The sequence below is a fragment of the Pseudopodoces humilis genome, chromosome 10 (genome assembly GCF_049639895.1).
Source record: "Pseudopodoces humilis isolate 2021_Gansu_Grassland_sample_001 chromosome 10, ASM4963989v1, whole genome shotgun sequence".
NCBI lineage: Eukaryota > Metazoa > Chordata > Aves > Passeriformes > Paridae > Pseudopodoces > Pseudopodoces humilis.
This window is the reverse complement of record NC_142209.1, coordinates 9,606,300-9,628,639: the sequence shown is the minus strand read 5'-3', so window position 1 is coordinate 9,628,639 and position 22,340 is coordinate 9,606,300. Positions and strand designations below refer to the sequence as shown.

The 22,340-nt window shown below is 47.0% G+C and overlaps 1 protein-coding gene across 5 annotated transcripts; it reads right to left on the bottom strand.

Annotated features, from left to right (window-relative positions):
- Positions 1 to 364: 364 nt before the first annotated feature.
- On the bottom strand, positions 365 to 20,244 carry LHX9 (LIM homeobox 9). Of its 5 annotated transcripts, XM_088060417.1 has the most exons (7): positions 20,131 to 20,244; positions 19,744 to 19,876; positions 14,039 to 14,157; positions 12,178 to 12,380; positions 11,088 to 11,443; positions 5,445 to 5,647; positions 4,036 to 4,293 (listed from the first exon to the last, which is right to left on the bottom strand). In XM_088060417.1, exons 3-7 carry the CDS (start codon positions 14,153 to 14,155, stop codon positions 4,036 to 4,038), a joined length of 1,137 nt encoding a protein of 378 aa, XP_087916543.1. In that variant the 5' UTR covers positions 14,156 to 14,157; positions 19,744 to 19,876; positions 20,131 to 20,244. The 5 variants fall into 5 exon arrangements, with proteins under 5 accessions (XP_005520961.1, XP_087916543.1, XP_087916544.1 ...); XM_088060418.1 differs by lacking the exons at positions 19,744 to 19,876; positions 20,131 to 20,244 and adding an exon at positions 14,253 to 14,415; XM_005520904.3 differs by lacking the exons at positions 4,036 to 4,293; positions 19,744 to 19,876; positions 20,131 to 20,244 and adding an exon at positions 365 to 959 and having other exon boundaries at positions 14,039 to 14,285.
- Positions 20,245 to 22,340: the final 2,096 nt, after the last annotated feature.

The following is a 22,340-nucleotide window of genomic DNA, read 5'->3' as shown; positions in this document are numbered from 1 at the left end:
GCTCCTGTTTTCTTATATTGATGAAGAGTTTGGGGATTGTTTTATTCTTGATGCTGATGGGAATTTCTTTTTAAAACAAGTCCATTTTATACAAGTCAAAAAATTAACACCAAAGGAAATAATTTTACACTGTGCAATAGTATTGCTACCTCATTCTTTTTGATTTTAGATATACATATATATAACATATTGGAACTGCACTGTACTGCTTCCTCTCAAAAGAAAAGTTTAAATTATTTGAAACAATTAGCTATGTGTTTACATAAAGTTAACTATGTTTGCATCAAATAAAATGTTTATTAATGAAAGGTATTATACAAGAAACATCAAAGAGAAATTCGTCATACAGAAATGTACACTATATGTGACAGATGGAAAAGTGCATGCAGAGTTGTCTCATTTTAAAAAAATTAATTGGGAAATAATAGTACTAAAGTTACTGGGTTCTGATTCCTATTATCTCAGATGAGTGAAAAGTTCTCCTTGAATTTACAAAAATCCATTTAACAGATATGACTAGTACACATTAGCAAGCAAGTGGAATGAATGCACTCAGATTTTATTTTACAAGTATTTGTGCTTGACAAATGTGATTTTTTTTTAAAAAAAGAAAATATTTATTTGAATATGGGCTGGGTAGATTGCTGCCAGGTTGCTCTGGTTTTATACATAGGTTCTCTAAATTTGTTTGATACCACACAATTTGTTGAAGCCTTCAGTTCTGTTAATTAGACACCATAAAATAACATATGTTTTGTTAACATTCAGGAAATTACATCAAGTCTTTTATTTTTATTTTTTGGCTCAATGGATTTTTAAATGTATGATTATCATAACCTAATATTGTCTTTGTCTTCACTGCAGTGGATTTCCGATCAAACTTTTCCCCTTCTTTTAATACTTTAGGGAATTTTCAAACGTCGGGATGTTTGGCTGTAATGCCCCATGATTTGTTCTCCCTGAAAGAAATCATAGTGACAATTTATTAAACTACAGAGCAACCTGGCTTTTCAGGGTCTGCAATTCTATTTTGTGCTCAATATACCTAGTATTAAATCTTGATTCATTTCATCATACTATTTAGGTTATACTTGTCATGCAATTACTTTAGCTCCTAGTTTTCTGGCTCTTTTAGAAGAGGGCTAAGACAGGGTCTCAGTATCAAATCAGTGGGGCATTACTTTGCATGTTCAAAAGATGAGTTAAAAGGCTAAATCTAAATTGCACCAGCAGTAGCATATACATTGAATAGGAAGAAATTGAAAACCTAAGAAGGAACTGTACTTTAAAATATTTAAAAGGCCGTGTTTCTGTGTTTAATACCAATTGTTCATAGGTACCATAAAAGCAAAGAGACACATGGGTACATGTAGACCTTAAATTTTAAAAAAGAAACAAAAATTACCCCCGCAAAAAAAAAACCCAAAAAAACTGATGGGAAATAAAACTCCTTAGATTCAAAATGGTTTATTCACACAAATTTAATAAGATATATCACAATTGTTTGGTCCATAAATATTTAGGGGAAATAGTTTCTATACAATGCATTTATCAATAAACAAAGAAACATGGACAATTTTGCTAGACCACTTACTGTACTATAAACACGAAGCTCAATATATAAGATTATTGGTTTTATCAACTATATCTGAAAGAGTGCACAACTGCTTTCTATGACATGTTTGTCCCCTCTAACAGGATACACCATAAAAAGAGTTTCAGAAATAAGAGGTAAAACAGTACAAAACTATTGAGGTGTCAAAAGGGCTTAAAACAGTTAATTTAACAAACAACACATATATCCTGATTTTTCACAAACTTACTCCCAAGGTATATCATAAGGCACATAGTAGAACTGAGTTTTAATTAGTCTACTTAATAAAGTAGATCTCTAGTACCATATATTGTTCTGTCAAAGAACAAAATTTATAAGTATCAATATTTTTACCTGTAAAAGTGTATTAATAAAGATCTCAGCCTTACCAAGGTCTTTTGGTCTGGTTAGTGGTAAATGCCCATAAGGTAATAGAAATAGGAAAAGTCAAGATTCAATATCCATAGAAGATGATAACCATACTTGCTAAATATATAATGGCAAACACACCTTTCTTCTATTACAGTGTTAACATCTCTTCCATCATCTTTTTTAAAAATAAGCTACTTTTCTGTGCTAATTTTCTAAAAACCCTGAGCAAAAATTACAATAATGCACTTTAATGTGGGCAGTGAACTGTCAATATGTAACCACACATTTATACAGCCAAAAAGGACACCTTTAAAATATATTAAATAGCCACTTTGACCACCAAAAAGAGATTTGATGGTGTCTAAAAAGTGGGGTATATGTGCAAAGTTATTCTTAACAATCCACTAAAAGCAAGACATAGATCTTGACTAGTTTTTGTCCGTTTTTGTTTCTGAGACTCTCCACAATCTAATTGGTGTTCAACTACAATAAAAGGATACAAATGAACATTCACCACTGCCCAGACCATTCAGACTTTTAGCTTAAATAAAACTAAAAAAAAAGAAAGATCACTATTGTAAACTAAGAAATGTATTTAGATCAGCATCCACAAGGCTTCTGAGTTTATCGGCTTTGAAATTACTCACTGCCAGTTCCTGGTTTTGTATGATTTTTGCTAACATTTTTTTGTTTTATACAAAGTTTAACTTTAAAAAGTTAAAGTATATGCTGGAGATATTAATGAACTAAAGATTTTAAGTTCCTGTGTTAAACAAAGCGTCTGATACAATCTCAGGAAACATCTAAAGAAAATTCAATAAAGTAATGAATAAATTGTACTGAAAAGCTTTTCCTTAAACATCTTAATAAATTATATTTTGCTTATTTCCATTTTCCCTGAAAAAAAAAAAAAGTAGGATTTATCAAAAGTTCATTTGAATAGTACACATGTATACACCTTCTTGAAAATTAATTTTGTGCTCAATAAAGTAACTGGGCAACCTTTTGTTTGCTTTGAAGGTTTGAAGGCTACATCGAAGCCATGTAGTCAATTGCAATTTTTACCTTTGCTAAATCCAAAAATTCAGAGCTGCTTAACAGACAAAAATTAAAACCCCTCCCTAGGCAGCATTTCAGAGGTAGGACTCTCCACTTGCATTGTTACTCTGCTATTGTTACTTTAATGACATCCTTATGGGAATTTCCATAAGGAAATTTCCAGCTCACTCTGGAAGGTGTTTTCTAGATCTTGCCTCCTTAATGCGGGGCACAAATTTAGAGACCAACGGCCTGGTCCTGCCATCCTCACCCACACGTGCTCTCATCACTGGGTCTCTCTCCAAGTCCTCCATCCAGGCATGGCTTTCAGGGGTGGCCAAGGACGTCCCTGCTGGGTGCAGAACTGGCAGAGGAGTGTTTAGCTGTCCCAGTGAGACTCCCCAGTGCTCAGGGAGGAGCAGGCTTGCAACTACTGCATTAGGAAAGAGCACTGGTACTTCCAGTCTGACTGTTTCGTGATGAGTTTAATTCATTTTGTATTTATTTTTCCACGTTTAAAAAATAAATTGTACAAAACTTTTGGATGCATTATGAAAATAAAATTAAATTTGGGGTTCTTAAATGCTTTAAATGAACATACAATCTCGAAGCAGCATTCTTTTGGCTATAATTAAAATGGTTTTAGCTAGTTATCAGGGAGGAATTGAGGGGTTTTTTTGAGGGGGTAACAATCAATTTTTTTCAAGGTTCTGGAAATAAGTAACATACAATTTTAAGAGGCACTTATTAGAATGATTCGTCACCTTCTCTTCAGTTGTTTGATAAATTTAAAGAATTTGAGTACAATTTACCAACAATAAATGTTCATTTATTATAGCAACATATTACTTCAAACTCATTTGCCAGGTGGCTGCAGATGCTACACATCAAGCTGTTTATTTTCGCAAATATTTTGTGGGTTTGTTTGTTTGTTTGTTTGTTTTAAAAGGCTTTAAAATAATAATAATAATTATAATAATTATAATAATAATAATAATGAAGAGTAAGAATTTAAAATAAAAAAGGAACTGTTAGAAAAGGTTCGTTAAGGTAGTTTGTGAGGGGCTCCCGGATTCGTGGCTGTCCAAGTTAGAGGTCACTGATGTCACTACAGTGATAGTGGGATTGGTCAGGTCTGTTAAAGTGGTCGCAGTGCCGGGTGGAGTGAGTGCGCCGCTGTCTGCTGAGGGCGGTGCCGGGAGCGAGGTGCCGTCAGCTTTATCGACACCCCCATTCTCCTGCCGCAAAAGGTTCCTTCTGAATTTGGCTCTTGCGTTTTGAAACCAAACCTGCAAACCAATCCCAATGGATTTCTTTACCGATGCTTGTTTTGCTTTGCTTATTTTTGTCTTTGTTCTTGCTTTTTAAATTCATTTGTGATGTTTGATTTTGTGTGGCACATCACCTAAGTCATTCTATAGCTTTTCTTGCTGCTGGTGGTACTGACTCTCTGTGTGCAGGCTCAGTGCTGCAGGTGCTTACAGCCCTCAGAGAACAGCCTCGAGAAAAATCCGCTCACTCGCTTACCCAGAGAAAGCAACTCTCTTGATGGCCACATAGTGTTTCTTGGGTTGGGTAGCTTTGGGGTCAACACACATAAAGATTGAGGCAAAGGGTGAGTGAGCAGATTTTTGCCAAGGCTGAAAGCTTGCCTTGATTACTTAAACAGGCTGAAGAGGAAGGAGGGGTAATTACACCATCTCTGTCTTACAGATTGTTGATATGGGTCATCTAGTCTTTCTGTTCTGTAAGGTTCACTGACAGTGTTTGAGGTGACATGTAACACAGACAAGGAATTGCCACTAATAGATTCTCCTTCTACCTCACTCACTGCCCTTCTTTGGCACTCTGCATGTAATACACACCTCATTTTACCTTCACCGAGCTATCACAGACCATATAGGGATTTTTAACATAATTTGCTAGGCTGTCCTTCACAAGGAACTGCCTTTTGACTATGCAGGCCCTTAAGGAAAACAGTTGTCTAACAAGCATTGAGAGTGAGAGCCAGCTGGTCCTGGAGGATCATATTGGTCAAAGCTTGCTTCAAATACATCAGGGATCTGCTTACTGAGGGGCCACATTAACTCCTTCGGGGGAGCCCAAAGGCTTCACCCATAAAATCAGTAGATTTGCCACCTCTATCCTTAGTGCAGTCACCACAGAGAGTCCACCAGCCCCAGGATATCTACTGGGTGGGTAGACTCTGAAGACATTTTCCTCATGGTGAGGATACAGCTAATCATAAAACAGTTTGGTGTTTGGCTGCCTTGGGGCAGTAAGGCACACATTTGGCACTTCTGCCACATACCCCTCTGCACACCCACTAGGGACACACCCAGCAAAAGTATTTCTATGTATATTGGCATAGCTACACATAAGGGAAAGACTGACGACTAGCAGGGGAAAATTCTGTCAAGCCTCTGATGTGACTTCTTACCTGCAGAACTCTCTTGGTTAGGCCTGTTTTCTGGGCAAGCTGCTTGAGGTCCTTGGCATCTGGATTGTGGTTGATAGCAAAGTAGGACTTCATGGTACGAAGCTGGTGGTGTTTAAAGGAGGTACGCATGCGCTTTGTTTTCTGGGATGGGGGATAAGGCTGCTGGTCTCTGTCCAGGTGATCTGCCTCATTCTCATTACAACCTGTTGAATAAACAAAGTGGAACAGTTAGTGGCTATACAGCATGCAGGATAAATTAATCGGGAAGGGAGGGAGGGAGGGAGGGAGGGAGGGAGGGAGGAAGGAAGGAAGGAAGGAAGGAAGGAAGGAAGGAAGGAAGGAAGGAAGGAAGGAAGGTAGAAAGAAAGGAGGGTAGGAAGGAAGGAAGGAAGGAAGAAAGGAAGGAAGGAAGGAAGGAAGGAAGGAAGGAAGGAAGGAAGGAAGGAAGGAAGGAAGGAAGGAAGGAAGGAAGGAAGGAAGGAAGGAAGGAAGGAAGGAAGGAAGGAAGGAAGGAAGGAAGGAAGGAAGGAAGGAAGGAAGGAAGGAAGGAAGGAAGGAAGGAAGGAAGGAAGGAAGGAAGGAAGGAAGGAAGGAAGGAAGGAAGGAAGGAAGGAAGGAAGGAAGGAAGGAAGGAAGGAAGGAAGGAAGGAAGGAAGGAAGGAAGGAAGGAAGGAAGGAAGGAAGGAAGGAAGGAAGGAAGGAAGGAAGGAAGGAAGGAAGGAAGGAAGGAAGGGAAAAGTACAGATATGATTAATTAATGAGACCGAAAGAGGTTCAGAATTTTATCAATTCCTATCCTTGTAACATGCTATGTCCCCCAGGCCTGTACCTACTACTAAGGGCAGACTTAGAAAGTTCTCTCTCCTTTGGCATTTATTTGAAACAAGTCTTTTCCCTGTGGTAATGGTTTTGCTTTGGGCACTCAGAGTCATTTGAAGTCTCATTCAGATTTTGAAATCTTACTCATTGAAACATTCTTAGCTTGAGAGAAGAGTAAAGGTCAAACCAGAATTTTGAATGTTCCTGAGCTTTTCCCCCAAATCACAAGCACCTATAAAAAGAGATGTACATCAGAAAAGTTTGTTATGACAGTTCATCAAGAAAGCTGAGTTTTTTTGCTGATAAAATAGATGCTTTTGGACTCTGCCTAAGAGTTTATATGAACTGCTCAAAGTCCTTCATCTGTAAAATATATCCAGGAAGCAGCTGCATCAAGACTTGACCCAGTCCCCCAGTCCCAATCAGGACCAGGTCTTAGTACTGGTTTAAGACATTTCTACAAGCAAGCAGATAGGGACTCAAAACTTGAAGAGTTTCTCTGCTTTCCCTGATTCAGTATTTTCAAAGTGTCTATGAAAGATAAGTTTGTTTCAGATTACACTTTTATGGGTGTGAATTGTACACAACAGTACCAGCTTTTTGGGGATGGTGGCATCATTACTACACATTGGAGAAAGAAATTACAGTATTAGAAAAAAGAAAAGTAAGAAATGCATCTGTGTTTTTCCTTTCAGCTTAAACAAAAGGGTTAGCAATTTCTAGGACCTCATAAGGATAGTTCAGTCACATAGGAGAAAATTAATGGTGTCATCATAGCAGAGAATATTACTTAAAGAAGAGCTAATTAAAAATGTTTCAGAATATCTCTAAATTAGATTGTCATTAGTTGTTCATTTTGATTTTTGAACTGCTTTCCAACAGTTACTGGATTATTTACAAAGCCTAGCTGATCTCCATTCCTTATTGAGAGAGAGAAGAGAAAGGGAAAGTACACAATACAGAGACACTGCTGTTGGCAGTGCTGAAAACAGAGGCAAAGCAACTTGAAACCACAAGAAAATAAAAAGCTTCTTGAAGGTGCTTTCTCTTTTGAATTATAAGACAAGTCAACATGAACAGATGCTGGTAAGACAAGACTTTGACAGAAAATCAGGTGAATATTTAATTATAGCTAGCTTTGCTCCTTGTCTTGGTAAGAAGTATATCTGTACTTTCAAACAAAGTAAGCTGACACTTCTGAAAAGACCAGGAGTTGAAAGTTGCCTTAAAAACAATTTCAGACCAGATTTGGATTGTATTTACTACTTTTTTCACAAGCAATCACACTGCCTTTAGTCAAACTGCGTGGGCTGTAACTTATGAGCTGACATAAAGAGTACCAGAATTCAGTCCTCAGGTTTTACTTCAGAGTTGCAAGCTGCTTGTTTGTGTTGTTTTCCTTGGGCCGCTCAGGCTTAGAGAAGCAGCACAAACTTCCTCAGGCTCCTCTGTCCTGCTTATTGTCTTTGTTTCGATACTCCACTCTCTTTTTTTTTCCTTTTTTTTTCTTTTTTTTTTTTTTTTTGTCAGTGGTCTATTTTATTTTGGTTTTATTTTCAAGAGAAAAAAAAAGGAGGGCTCTGTTTTACACAGTGTTGTGTGGTTTGGCCACATCACAGAGCAGAGTCTTACACTATCTCCTGGAGAACTAAGGGAAAGCACAAAGTCAGGCAAGACACTGCTCATTTCTTTGCAGCAGGATTGGAGGGTCATTTAATTTTTGCTTTCACAAGACCTAAAACAGTTTGCTTCTTATTGCCAAGAATTCTTGAAGTGAACTCTTCATAGTTTTTCACACACACACAAGTAATGAAATAAAGTAAGCAGCTCTTTGAGGAATGGATGTGTAAAATATTTTCCTAGGGAAATCTTCACTGTCTCATTTCTATATTCTCTAAGCTGTGAGTCAACACAGTTTCCCTCAAAATACATATTAATTATATAAGATGTAATATAGAGAAAGCCTTGAATGTTTTAAGTACTTTTGAATAGTTTCTTCCATTTTTCACATTAATTCCAGACAGCTTGCAAGTATGAGTGACTCCTACCTCATAGCATTTTGAGCTATTTATTGTGGTTCCACTTTTACAACCGAGGAGCTGTGAAAAAGAAATTAAACTAGCAAACAAAATACAGAATAGAAAAACTGTTGTAGATTCTGCAGCAGAGTCTGATTTTCCATTCTGGACCGGGGCTCAGCTCCCCTGAAATATAACATGCACACAAATCTGAGCCAGGGCCTGCTGGATGGCTGTGAAAGCACACATGCTCATGCTCAGCTGGGTGAAGCTGTTGGCTCCATCGGACTTTCGTTTTTAAAGCTCGGGGTCGTTTTCCATAATAGCTTCTTTTTAATTGTTTGGACGCCGCGGCTGGGACTGTTTGGGAAGGTACTCGGCTTATTGGGGGGGTCACAGACCCGAAGTGCCCGGAGAGCGCCGGGCGCGGGAGAGGAGCTGCGGAGCGCGGCGGTGTCCGGCTCGGAGCGCTCTGCCGCAGGGGCCGTGTGCGGGGCCGTGCTCGCCATCCCCGCGGCACATCGCCACACGGCCCGCACGCCAGCCCCGGCCCCGGGCTCCGGGGCCCGCTGCTCCCTCGGAAAGCGGCCGCCGTGCGTCCGACATTTAATTTCTGCGGACTGCTTGCCCTTTGTAAATGATTACGTGCAAGAGCAATTACTGAGTCACAGGGCAGAGAATGAAAAATGTGTGTAGGGAAGTGGCTGCCAATTAGAGGCTCTTTTTTCTCGCAAGAAGCGATTTCATCTACTGCAATTCATTTGCTGTTCCTGGTTCGCTTTCCTCCCCCTGGATCTGGAGCTCAGTGGGTCAATGGGCTGTTTGCACCGGATGCACGGTTTCGCTACAAACTTTCTCTAGCTATGTGTCTACTCTGGACATAGCTAGATAATGCTTGTAAAAAAATAAAATCACAGCCCTAACAAAAGAGATTTCTTAGCAATCTAGCCTAAGTCCAGAGCATCACAGCGTTTGTTGATTTGTTTTGTTTTTTCTTTCCGTTGTCCGGAGGATTCTATGAGTTCTCAATGCAGTCGGCTGTATTTTCATAATGGCTGGTGCTTTTTAATCTGATTTGGAATCAGTGGTACATCTTATATGGCCCACTGTTGTAAAGAAGGGACGTTTTAAGACCAGCACACAAAAATTATGTCACAGTTTGCAAATATTGTCTCTCTTGAGAGATCTCTCTGATCTGAAGTTTAAGGGGAGCTTTATCTTATCTACAACTCTTCATCTTACCATAACTTCTGATTCTAATGTTAACGCTAAATTGTCCCTAGAAGTATTTCCCTTTAGGAACCTGGGGATTCGGGTGACGCTGTGTGGACCAGGGTTAGAGACCAGAGCAGAGCGCGGGCGCACGGGTAATCCACCATTGGAAGCTGGGTCTGAATTAATCCTGGCTGCGCTACAGGTTCCCTTTTCTTTAGCAGCTTTCAGGATTGATTGGAAACCGCTCCGTAGCCAGGGATTCCAATGTCATCTTCAATTAACAAGGAACAATTAGCGCAGTGATTACCCTGGCTCCAAGGTCTACGCATCAGAGGAGATGAAATCGCCTTGCACAGCTCCCTGGTTCCCAGCTAAAGCCCGTTTCACGAGCGGCCCCAGAGGAGGTGCTGGGGAAGGGGTGGGGAGGGCAGGGGGGCTGTGGAAGATTCCTTATGGATCTCAGTGGCAGCGGGTTGAACTCGGTGCAGGGGAGAGAGCTCCGGGCCGAGAGCGATGCACTGTTACCGACCCGCGATTGTGGGAAGGGGAGGCCCTGATCCCTCTCCCGGCTCCCCGGTGGGGCCAGCGGTCCGCAGCCCTGGGGCCGGCACCCCCGGCTCCCTGCCGGCGCGGCTCCACGCTTCACGGGGAAACACACTCCTGCTTCCTACGGCTTTCTTTCCTCTGTTACCGTCCGTGGGAAGCTTAAGTTTCGCTAAAACCATTTTGGAGTCGGGAGTTTGCTAATTCCTATTTACCCTTACTGCTTTCGTCTTTCATCTGATGAAACCTGCCTCAACTGCTTGGTCATTCCTGAAACTCCTTTACCTCTGGCCACTAGCACTGTTTATACACGGTTTGGGTGTATAAACCCAAGTGACTGGAGTTAGAGAGGATATTTAATACGGGGCAACACTTGTTCCTTTCCTACTGTTGAGAGAACAGAAATCATTCTCCCTAATTACATTTGTTAGAGTTTAGTTACAAGGAACAACATTTCTTCGTTGACCTCTTGTACAGTTTGATCATTTACGTGTCAGTAAAACAGAATTATTCGGCCTGAAGAATTAATCACTATAAATTCCATATATAAATCGAATTATATGCATACAACATTGGCATTGTAGAAACCATATCCTATAACTTTTATTCTATTTTTCCTGATTCGTACGGTTACTCCTAATTTGAGGTTTAAGTGGTGAAATGCTTTTAGCGAATCAAATATAAATAATGATAATTGTATCTCTGAGATTCCAGCAGAGAAATAGCTATATGGCTTTGGGGTTCGGGATTTTTTTGTGGGTTGTTTGATTGGTTTTTTGTTTGGGGGGGTTGTTTTGGGTTTTGTTTTTGTTTTGTCTTTACCCTGGGAAGTGGCTAAGTTTGGGTGTTTGACATTAATAGGCAAAGACAGCCTTTGAGGAGGGCTGCTGTTAGCTTTCCTGCAAAGGCTCCAACCCTCAGAGGGCTGTTTGTTTGATTTTCCAATGGCTAAGCAAGATTTGGCCTGAATGAGTTAGTCGTGCACTGCCTGGCTGAGGGGAAGCCCTTTCCAGGGGAGCGGGAGGCAGACTCAGCGTGTGTTTCCCACCTGAGTTGTAGCTGACGATGTCCACTCCCAAGGCAGGGCTCTTTCGTTTCCTGGGCCTCCCCTTCTGGACTGTGCCAGTGCCGTTGAAGTAAGGCAGGGCCAGCCCTCCGCTCTTGGCAGCCAGCTCGGTGTAGCTCAGCTGAGGGGGATATTCTCCTTGCAAAAGGGACTCGAAGTGGGCCCTGCAGTAAACCAGGTTGTCCTTCATGCCAAAGTGATCGCCCGTGGTCAGAGTCTTGTTGCAGGTGGTGCAGGTGAAGCAGCTCAGGTGATAAACCGATTCCCTGGCTCTCATGACCATTTCAGAGGCTGAGATCCCAAGGTGGCAGCGGGCACATCTCTGCACGGAGAACCTTCTGAAGGAAACAGGAAAGTGGGCATCAACTAGAACGGCAAAGGCAGAGCTCGCCCCGGTGCCTCCCGCCTTCCCTCCCGGCCACGTGAGGGAGCCTGTCCCCGTCAGGGTCGTGCCCCCGGCCCCAAGACGGCCCGTGGCACCGGCTGTGGCTGGCCCCTGGCCCGTCTGATGTCGGGACAGCCTCAGGGAGCCGGCCCTGAGGTCCCAGGGGGAGCGGCTCGCACTCCCCGCCGAGCTGACCTATTCTCCCCGGACTTGGGCGAAGGCCCCGCCGCTGCCCGTGAGCACGGGGCCAGGCGGGCCGGAACGGGGCTCATCGGGCCCCGCTCTCCTGGCGCTCCTGTCGACACGACAGGAGCCACGGGGCGCTGGCCAGCGGCACAGCCGAAACACACGGACAAGCGGGGCCGGGCGGCGCGCTGGGCTCCGGCCCTCGGGAAAAGCTGCAAGATGAGGGCAGAGGGGAATTTCCGTCGGGTCTTTACGGAGGGAAAACGCCGAGCAGCGGGAGAGCCTTCGCCTGTTTGTGCACCGCCACACACGCTCAGTCAGCGCGTCCCCTGACGGCCCGTTCAGTTTTGAAACGTGAGACTTTTCTGAGGGGACTAAGGATTAAGAAATCGCTGACTGCGAAAAGCTACCTTTGAAAGCCCGTGTGGAGAAAAGACCGTTTCGGTTCACAGTGCCTTTTGAGGGGACGTGTTTTGAACCCATGAGGACTGATTGCTGTACCTGTAGTAATCCTCCTTGCAGTAAATACTGCCGTCCTTGGCAAAGCAGGTGAGTTCTGACTCCAAAGCCAGTTTACATTCACAGCACTTAAGACACCTGAGGTGCCATTGTTTGTCAACAGCCAGCAGGTAATATCTGTCTGAGATCTTCCCTCCACAACCAGCACACAAAGCAGGCTTCTCGGGGCTCATGGGGGGCATGTTCTGCAAAACAACCACACCACAAGGGATGAGACAGGGACAGAAAGACAGGCAGGCAGGCCGGGCTGGGGACGGGCCCTGCGCAGGGTCCAGGGCTCGTACAAAGGCACGGCTCTCTGGGACCAAGCTCCTGGCTCCCGGCGGGAACCGGGACCATCCCTGCTAGTAAAGCCTTTACTGTGATTCACAGTAAACCTCTCCTAACGATCTCATGTCATTTCAATACGTGAAAGCAACGGATTAGGCCGCAGTAAGAAAAGCAGAGCCCATTCTTTTCTGAGGTTCTGAACTTAAAGTCTGAGGTTTCCCCCTTTTTCTTTTTTAGCATTTTAATCTTAAAGCTCTTCACAGACATAGCATTTTTAGTAGGAAAATACTGGTTCCTAAAGTTTCTGGCAGAGGGTTCAGGCTTGTACTCATTCTGTGGCAAATTTTCACCCTTATTTAAACGACCCGCAACCACATCTCTAAAGAAATACAGGCCTTTTAAAACAGGAGTAAGAGAAAGGGGACAGGTGGATGGTGTAAAAAGCAGTGAGTGTGAACGCTCACAAGCCCGGCCAGGGACGTGGGTGGAAAGGTGTCACAGGCTCAAACCAGCATCTTTTTGTCAGTAAACTTTTTTGAGTTCCCATTGATCTTCTCCCCACGAGGAGTGCCGCTCAGGACAAAGGGAGACGGAGGGACGGCGGAGACAAAAGCTCGGCCGTGAAACTTGGGTCAGATTTTGCTGATAAAGTAACAGGGAAAAAATCCCAAACATCTTGTTCAAAAGTCTCAACTGTTTTAAAGTGGCAACTCCGCGTTCATTTTTCAATCTGAAGTTGTGTTCCTCGCCCCCTTTCCTTTTCAGCAATTGAAAGGTGAGTTAAATTTACATTGCAAATCCTCATGTAACAAAGAATGAGTTTATTTAAGAGAGGGGGATAAAGGACCAAAGCCTTAAAGCAGTTTTCCAGGCCGTTATTTAGTGTGCAGAGCTTTGTGCGCGATCGGCGGAAGCCCTACAAGTTGGAGAAAGGGAGATTTCGCTTTGCACAAAGCCAAGCGTGACACTCGATTTCCCTTCCATCCTTTAGTACATAACTGAAGACATTGGTTCTTTTGACTAAGGAAAGAGGAGATATTACTTTCTAAGCAAAGTAGTCGGCTGGCATAACACTCAGAGAGAGTGGTGCCTCTGTATCAATCACACACTTTTAGACCAAAGACAGTTACGAAAAGTAAGCAGTCGCGGCTGAGGTTTAATTTAGGAGGCGCCAGAAGTGCAGAATAAAAGTAAAGCACACCTCGGGAGCTCCAGCTGCAGCCCTGCTTTGCAGGGGCAGAGCGGCCGCAGGCAGCCGAGCAGGGGCAAAAGGCTGCTCCGCTGCAAGGGCTGAAACCCCGTCCCTGTTACGATTTAGAACACTTTCCCCGTCAGTCCAGAGAGCACACGCAGCGACATGGATTAGACAAATGTATAACCGAGCCTGGCCAGCACAGCACCCAGAGTTACGGGTGGGTTTACAGGGAGCCTCGGAAGGGGTTCCACAAGCAATGGGTGAAGGGAAGGGACAGAGGGAAGCAGCGTCTTTCCCTTCCCCAAAGTCAGGGTCTATCCCGATGCGGGTCCATGCTTGCAGGGATTCCCTTGCAAAGAGCGCCAGCTCCGTTCTTACCGTGTCTCGGCCATTCATCTGTCCCCCTTTGGCCAGGCGGGACTCGGTCTTGGATCGCCTCTCCATCTCCTCCATGATTCCTTGGATGTGGCCTCCGGAGATCCCGTGGAAAAGCATGGCTGGGGGACGGAAAGGACAAGTATTTTCTTCTGCTCTGCACCCCACTATTTCCATATACAGACCCCAGAGTCTTTAGATCATCCAAAATGTTTACACCGAGGTGCACAGCGCAGGGAAGGAGGTTGCAATAGGAGCTTCTATTTGCGCAAGCACTGAGGGCTTCCTGAAAATGTGCAGAAAACAAACAAGGGGGAGAAAATGTAATAATAATTAGTTTTAAAAATAAAATAATAAAGAGCTAAAGGATCTGTTACTGTTCTGGAGAGCTGGGGCTTCTGACTGGAGAGACTTGGACCTGGGGCAGTAGAATCAGTCGGGAAAGGATATAGTTTTGAATACAAAGAAAGCAAAAAGAAGTGCTATTTTCAGCAGTCCCTGGTTGCTTTAAAGTTCCCAGTGCCTGTAGGTTGGATTTGGGACTGCTGCTTTCCGGAGCTCTGTCCAATTTGTTAAGGGACTAAAGCCAGCCCATTTTTGATAATTTAGTAGGAGGAGTTCTCTCCCTTGAGCTGCCACTGATTTTTATTCAGACAACAAAGACCTGTCATACTCCTCTCAACCCCTAGTGATGGGCAAGCAGTGACAAACATTACGGTCGGGGCTGTGGGTGGGGTGGGATTTATTACCTCCCCCAAATACGGAGTCCCGGGAGTTGGCGGCGACGGCGCCTGCCGAGGGGCAGGGTGGCCCGGGGCCGCTCTTTCCCCACCGGGGGCCCCGCTCCCCCCGGGCCGCTCCGCGGGAGCCTCCGTTCGGCGGCCGCTCGGGCCGGCCCCGCCGTGTCTGGCTCTGCCGCGGGAACGGGAGAAGGAAAAGGAGCCCCGGTGCGGGGCAGCTGAGGCGGGCGGAGCGGCCGGAGCGCTCCCCGGGCCCGCGGAGGGGCGCTGAGGCGGGGGCAGCCGCGGAGGCAGGGGCGTCCCGGGCAGTTCGAGCGCTTCCCGGGATGCTGTCCGCCCTGCTGCCCCGCGGAGCCCCCGCCTGTGCCCGCAGCAGGATGAGGCCTCTCTGCGGGACAGCCGGGCCGGCCGGGGTCGCCCTGGCGGGGCTCTCTCCCCTCGCCCGCTCCCCAGCCGGGACTGCTAGAGATCATTGTGTGCAAGGGACCGGGCGATTCATTCCTTCCTGGCTAATCTCTCTGTCTGCTCTCCCTCCCCTCCTTTCCCCGATTTCCTACTTACTTTTCACACCACTCTTCCTTGCCTTTCCCTGAAACAGCTGCTGGCTGTTTCCTGACACCTCGATCCCTACTGAAGGATCTTCCTGGCGGCAGTCCTGCACTCCCTGCTCCCTGGGGGACACTCCACACCAAACCTTAGCCCGACTAGTGAAAGAAGTACCCCAGCCTTCACTTCCTTTCCAAAGCATCCCAGAGACATCCTCAGGGGCTCCTCGAGTCACCTCTTCCATGTAACCCAAGATTCAAGCAGCCAGCTTCCTCCCCTCTCTTTCCCCCTAAGTAGCTAAAATTAATGTTATTTGCAGATTGAATGTTGTTACATTCCTCCGAGTGCCAGAATACAGCTCATAAAACACAATTTCACACAAAGATGAAGTCAATCAAGTGAAATAAGCCGGGATTTTTTTTCTCTGTTGGCACACTAGACCCTGGACAGCAGGGCTGCTATTTACTGTAAGTAATGTAATTAGCCCTTTTGGATGGAAATCAATGTGTTGTATATATGTGTGTGTTTTAATAAGAGAGTAATAGCTATAAAACCAACGAGACTCAAAAAGGGCTGAGGGAATCTCCCTTAAAAAGGGCAGATCCCTCTAGAAGCCGTAATCTGCAGAGAACTTCCGGACGGGAAAAAAAAAAAAAAATCTTTGTGGGGAAGAAGGAGGAGAAGATAGGCTTTCCTTGGAGAAAACAAGTCAATTAGCACAATAAGACATCAGGAAAAATAAACAAGGTGATTCAGTCCGGGATACGGGAGCTGTTCGCTCGGGATCCCCAATCCTCCTCCACCCCCTCCTTCCCGTCGCCGCTCCACGACGGCTGCTCGGGGAGAAGGGCGGAGGTGCTTCCCTCTCGTCCCCAGCCCCGCGGGGCTGCCTGGCCCGGGCCAGCCCGGCTGCGGGGCTGGCGGCTTTGTCGGGCGGCCCGGGAGGGGGGGAGGGCAGGGCAGGGCAGGACAGGGCAGGGCAGGGCAGGGCAGGGCAGGGCAGGGCAGGGCAGGGCAGGGCAGGGCAGGGCAGGGGCAGGGGCAAGGGAAGGGGCAGGGGCAGGGGCAGGGGCAGGGGCAGGGGCAGGGGCAGGGGCAGGGGCAGGGGCAGGGGCAGGGCGGCGCTGCGAACCCCTGTGCGTGGGGAATCGCCCCGCTCGCCCTGCGCCCGGCAGGCACCGCCGGCGTGCGCCCGCCTGGCTCAGGGAATCGCAGCGGAGGATGTTGACAGAGGTCAAAATATCTCCCTTAGAGACGAGCTCATTTCTAATCGTTGCAATATAGTCTTTACACTCTGCAGGCACGTTCAGGGTTTGTTCTGGGTGTTTTTCCCTTCGAAGGAAATTTTTCTGTAGTTCCCTCCAGTTATGTTGTTACGGTAACTCACCCTGCCCCTGTTTCGTGTTGCATGTGCTCTTCTGGAAATGGTCTGCATTTCCCGTGGCGCTCGGGCTGCCGAAGATAGCCCGGCGTGTGCCAGGCAGGACCCTCGCCGAGCCCCGCCCGCCCGGGCCGGCCCCGCAGACCCTTCTCGGAAGCTCTGCCGCCGTCCCGCTGTGACCGTGTCCCTGCCGGGATGAGCACCTTCAAACTCATCGTGTCCGCCGGGAGCGGGAAGAGGAGGGGTCTGGGGGAAGCCCCCGGCTGCCTCTGGGCCCAGGTACCTCGGGAGCTAAAGTGGGGATCCTGTGCCTCCCGAGCAGGTTGTGCCCCCAGCTCGGGTGCCCCGGGTGCGGGCACCGCTGCCCTCTCCACCCGCATATCTCGCCTTTGCTGTCTCGGGTTCACAGAAACGCTCTGCAGGTGCGGCGTCAAAGCATCGGTCCAAGGCAGAGACACGGAAAATATTGCTTGCTAAATTCCCGTCTCTACCTTAGCTCGACGGCGCCGTTAGGAGTAATTGGGCAGACTCATAACAAAACTCAGAAATGACTGAGCCTCCTCCGGTTGGACACACTTAATTAATTAGAGGGTCCTTTCTTTCTGCTCCATCAGGTACGGTTAAGGATATGCTACTAGCTACTGCTGTTCCCGTAAAGGAGGCCAGGGGTTTCCAAGGCGTTTTCTGATTAACATCCTAATGCTGGCAGACCACTTCTTACCTAAAGGGACACTAAAAGTTTGTTGCTAGCATCAAACGTGACTTCTCCGTTTCCAAAAGGCCTGTAGGAGATCAAGGTAAATCTATTTCAATGTTCCTGAGATCTCATTCCTCGCTGTGAACTGGAGCTCCGCTGCTCCAAGGCAGGCTGGTAGAGAGAGGTTGCCATTATAGCACGAGGGATTCCGAACAGTTTTGCCGGTTTGCTTGGGGGGGGGGGGGGGGGTGGCGGCTAGAAAAGCTCACAAAGAACACGACAGGGAACCTAAAATCCAAATCTACGAGCCTGTCTCTCATGAATCCATCGGCATTAGCACTTTGCCTGTGAAGGACAGTTTCTCATTGCAGCGCGCTTTTAGCTTCTTTGCCGTAGCATTTGGGGAAGAATATCTGATGTGCAATATTCAGAATATTTTAGTAACATGACAGGCGGTCTCTGTCTTTTCCTTTCTGTAAGGCTCTACTCGAACTCCCCAAGCTAATGGGGGAGTTGAGGGGGAGGATGAGGGATACATCGCTGTGGAGATTTCCGCAGGTACAGCGTTTGCCTGCACACGCAGGGCTGGAGAACTCCCGCGGACATCCCGCTGGACCGGCTGCAGCCCCTGCCCGCAGCTCCGCGGCGCTGCCTGGAGCCCCTTGCACCTTCGCAATTAGCGTGTGCCCTGGGAAGATTTCAGCGTGCGGTCACTGGGATCCGCTCTGCCACGGAGCCAGCGCTCTCCCTGGCCACGGGCTACGCGCTAAAGCCTATCACAGCGTGAACGATCTTGTGTTTAGTTCGGAGGATTTAGGACAAAGTCTATATGCAAATTAATAATTGACCAACAGTAATTAGGAGAAAGGGGAGGGTGTTCAGGCGGGGGGTGGGGGTGGGGAGGAGGAGGTGTTCTTTGAGGAGAAATGGTTTGGATTTCGCCTGCCGCATTTGAGGCCGCGGCGTGTCCGGCTGCACGCGCAGGGCACTGCCCGGGCCGGCCGCCTCCCGCCCCGCAGGGCACCAGAGCTTCACACCCTCTCCGTCAGCACCTGGACTTCTCAAGACGCTTCCAGTTTAATCATTTCCAGAAATTTAAAGCGCGTAGTAATAACAGCAACAGGATTACGATCTTGTTGCCTGCGAGTCGCGTGGTTAAAGCCAGGTCTATTTTTATATCCTAACGCTCTTTTCTGCTTTAGGGAGCTTGTGGTGGAGTACAGTGTTATTAATGATCAATATCATGTCTTTGTAAAGTACACGGACCCTGCAACCAATCTAGACACAAAGAAGGGAAATCTGAACAGAATTGCATCTCTTGGTGGTGGCACCAAATGTAGCTAATACCATTTTCAGTATTCAAATAGGTTGCAGTTTATTTTGTCTCAATTTTTTTTTTCTTTTTAAAACCCGACATTATTTAAAATTCCACTTCTTAGTCAGATATAACGTATTTTACCATCACCATCTTTCTCCTCCCCTGAGTCCTTTCGAGTGTACCGTAAAGCAACTTTCGGATGGCTGTGTTAGAGCATCCATGTTAAAGCCAGTGCATGGCAGGCAGACTCGGGCACTAGCCGCTCTCCTCCTCTTCCAGGCTGCGCGGCGCTTGCGGTGCGAGGGGCACAAGCGCAGGCTGTCTTTAACAGGAACCGGCACAGGATTAAAGCCCCCAAAACTTCCAATATGCTTGTACCTCCCGGTAAGCTGAAAACATGTCAATTAAGACACGTATCCATTTGCTTAGGGAGGTGATATTTAAATAAGAAACAACTAGGTGCTTTGCATAGTAATCCCAATCACATATCTCCATAGCCAAGCGCTGTGACCACGAACAAGTGATCACACAGCCAGAAGAAAGCAGGAGAGGCAGATTATTGTCTAACATTAAACTGTTCACCGCCCAGGACCTCAGCACTGTCAGCTCCATAGTTGTCTGGTATTAACTGTAATCGTATATGCACTCCGCTTGTAATTAAGCCATTGCAAATGATCATATTTTGCTGGTTTTGAAAAGGACTCCCTTACAGACTGAATTACAGACAGGTGAATGGAACTATTCTATTAAAAAAAGAAAAAATTAAAAGAAACAAAAAAGAAGGGACTTTTTTTTTTAAATTGAGCTGAATGGCTCAGCCTTCCCAAGCTGAGCTATTTTTCTAGATTAAAACATAGATGCATGAAATGTTATTTGCGAATACACCTGGGGAAAGTACTGTTCTGTGTTGTTAAAAAAAATCCCAACCAAACAATCAACACCACGACGCCAAAGAAACACCCTGCAAATTACATCCGTGAGGTCCAAATAGCTGCATTGCTAGCAAAGACTCATGCAGGAGCTTACCTTGAGACCTTAGAAGCTTCTTCCAAAATTGTACCCTCCTTAATGAGTGATGAGGGATGGGTTTTGAATGGAGAAGAGACGCAATGATCTAGCCAGTAGATGGAGGTTGTTCCTTGCTCCTAGCAGAGGATCCCTATGTTAATTAAAATAAACAAGCTGCTTGGTGGAAAGATTTTTTTTTTTCTCCCTTCTCTCCCTCTCTCTTCCCGCCCTCTGCATAGCCTCGATACAGAGCTGACGTGAATTTCTAACCTCTGACCTTTCGCCAATATACACCGATACCTGCCTTTTATTTTCTGTTTGTTTCGAAATATTTCCGAAAACAAAATAAGTAAATAACGAAGAGGGCTGAACAGAAAAAAAAAAAAAAAATCAAAAAAATCCTACCTCTCCTTTTGGCTGGTTTGCTGGATTTCCTTGATTAGCTGTCTCAGCTCCTCAGTAATCAGGTGAGGTGTTAATGGGGAGCTGGTTGTAAATAAAACTAATAAAGCAAAGAACATATTAGGAAATTAAAAAAAGGCGAGGACTGAGAGGCTGTTAAAAATATTGTAGCGAGCTGAGCCTTTCCCCATCATGTCGTTTTTTTCGTTGTGTGCTTATTCACAGCTGAGCAGCAAACCCCGGGTTGTTGCCGTCTCTCCACATTTTTTTTTCAAATCGCACTGAACCAGCCATGGACTGCATCAACCCTTCCCACTTTCATAAAAAGCCTCTCAAATGGAGTCGCTAAACAGCAAACTTCAGCCTGATCTGATGTGATATGATATATGGATTCATGGAGCAACCTCGCTTTGCCAAACACGATGAAACTGTGAGTTGTCATGCAATACTACGCAGTCAAACCTGGGATAATTGTAAAAGTGAACCCAATTTAACCCATTAGAATAAAATCAGATGCCAAGATGAATCGGAATCATTGCTTCTTAGGTGACACTACTGATGACAATTGATCCACCGGCTCAAAACAATAGAATATAGGGTCGGGAGTCATTTCTCGTACTCCCTCCCAGGGAGAAGCGGGGAGCCGTCGGGGAGGCAGGAGCCGGCTCCCGGCCGGGCTGCGGAGGGGCTGCGGCCCCGGCGGAGCGGCTCTCGCGGAAAGGAGCTCGCTGCGAGGACCCTTGTGGCCGGGGAGCTGTTTCTGCAACAGCCACACGAGATGACTTCTCGCTTTGGCTTTGTTTGCCCGCTCCTCTTAACTCCTGCGACAGTTTCTGTCCTTCTCCCCTGAGCCATGTGACCCTCAGGTCTACGTGCCCAGCTTGGTAATCTATTAAAAAAAAAAAGAAAAAAAGCAAGGGATTCTAATGATCTTCCTTGGAGTTTGTCAGCGGAGCCCCGGCGGCGAGCGGAGGAAGCAGGGCGGGCTCGGCTCCCCGCCGGGGTGCACACCGGCGGGTGGAGGTCCGACCGTGAGCTCCGGGCAGAGCGGCGGGTCCCGGTGTGCCCCGGCTCTGCGGGCGGGCCGGCAGCTCGGCAGCAGCCGGGGAACAGCGCCGTGGCACCGGGAGCCCCTCTCCCCGCCCCGGCTCCGTCCCGGCCGGCGAGGGGAGGCCCGCGGGGCAGGGCTGGGGAGCGTGGGCAATCGGCGCCGCCGAGACTCGTGTCTGTGGTACCCGTGAATGGGGCGGGCAGCAAAGGGCACATCCCACGCAACAGCAGCGGCTCACCTGGAGAAACCGGCCGGGGACCTGCGGGTCGGGTGTGTGTGTGTGTGTGTTGGTGTGGGTACCTCTGGTGGAGAACCTAAAAGCCGAGTATGTCTCTGCAGCAGGAGTGGATTTAGGGCAGGGACCATGAGCTCTCATCACGCAGAGCTTGCTGTGCCAGAGCTCCGGAGCCATTGCAAACCCATCTTGCTCCCATGGTTCGGATGGCGACAGCTTTTAGAACAAGGTTTCGTTAAATCCGCTGGCGACCAGGAAGTTTAAAGGCATCCCGAGCAAAAGCGGGAGCAGCTCCGGGACAGGGGTAGCTGAATCCGTCTGTTCGTGCATGCCGGGAAGTGGCTGAGAGCGCAGGGAGAGAGCGGCCTTCATGGGACTTGCTGTCTTCTTAACCTCCCTGAGAGAGCAGCCGCCATCTGCGCCAAGGTACAACGTAAGAATTATTAGTATCATAATCACCACGGTTGTTATCGCTGCGACTTTGAGGGAAAAGCCCAGCCCCAGCTCCAGTTTCGGCCCGCTGGATGCTCCAGCCGTGGACTCTGCGCCGTTCCTCCTCTTACTCTCTAAATCGCCTAAAATATTTTTTATTTCCAATTACCAGCACTCTGATGGGAGCAGGAGGCAGAGGAATATGCAAGGCTCATAATAAGCCACCTGCTGCGTCGCGCCTAACTAATGTTATGCTTTATTTCATTACTGCTGCCGCGGCAGCAGCGCTGCCCCGTGCGGTACAAATTCCCCACCCAGCACGGCCAGCCGGGGCAGGAGCCCGGCACGCTGCGGGGGCCGATGCTCGGTCAGCGGCCGGGACCGATGCTCGCTTGCTGAGCACGGAACGCGGACCCACGGGCGGTTCCTCGGCCCGGGCCCGGGTCCCGCCCGCTGCTGCCCGCGGGGCACACAGCCCGCTCGGTGCCTTCAGAG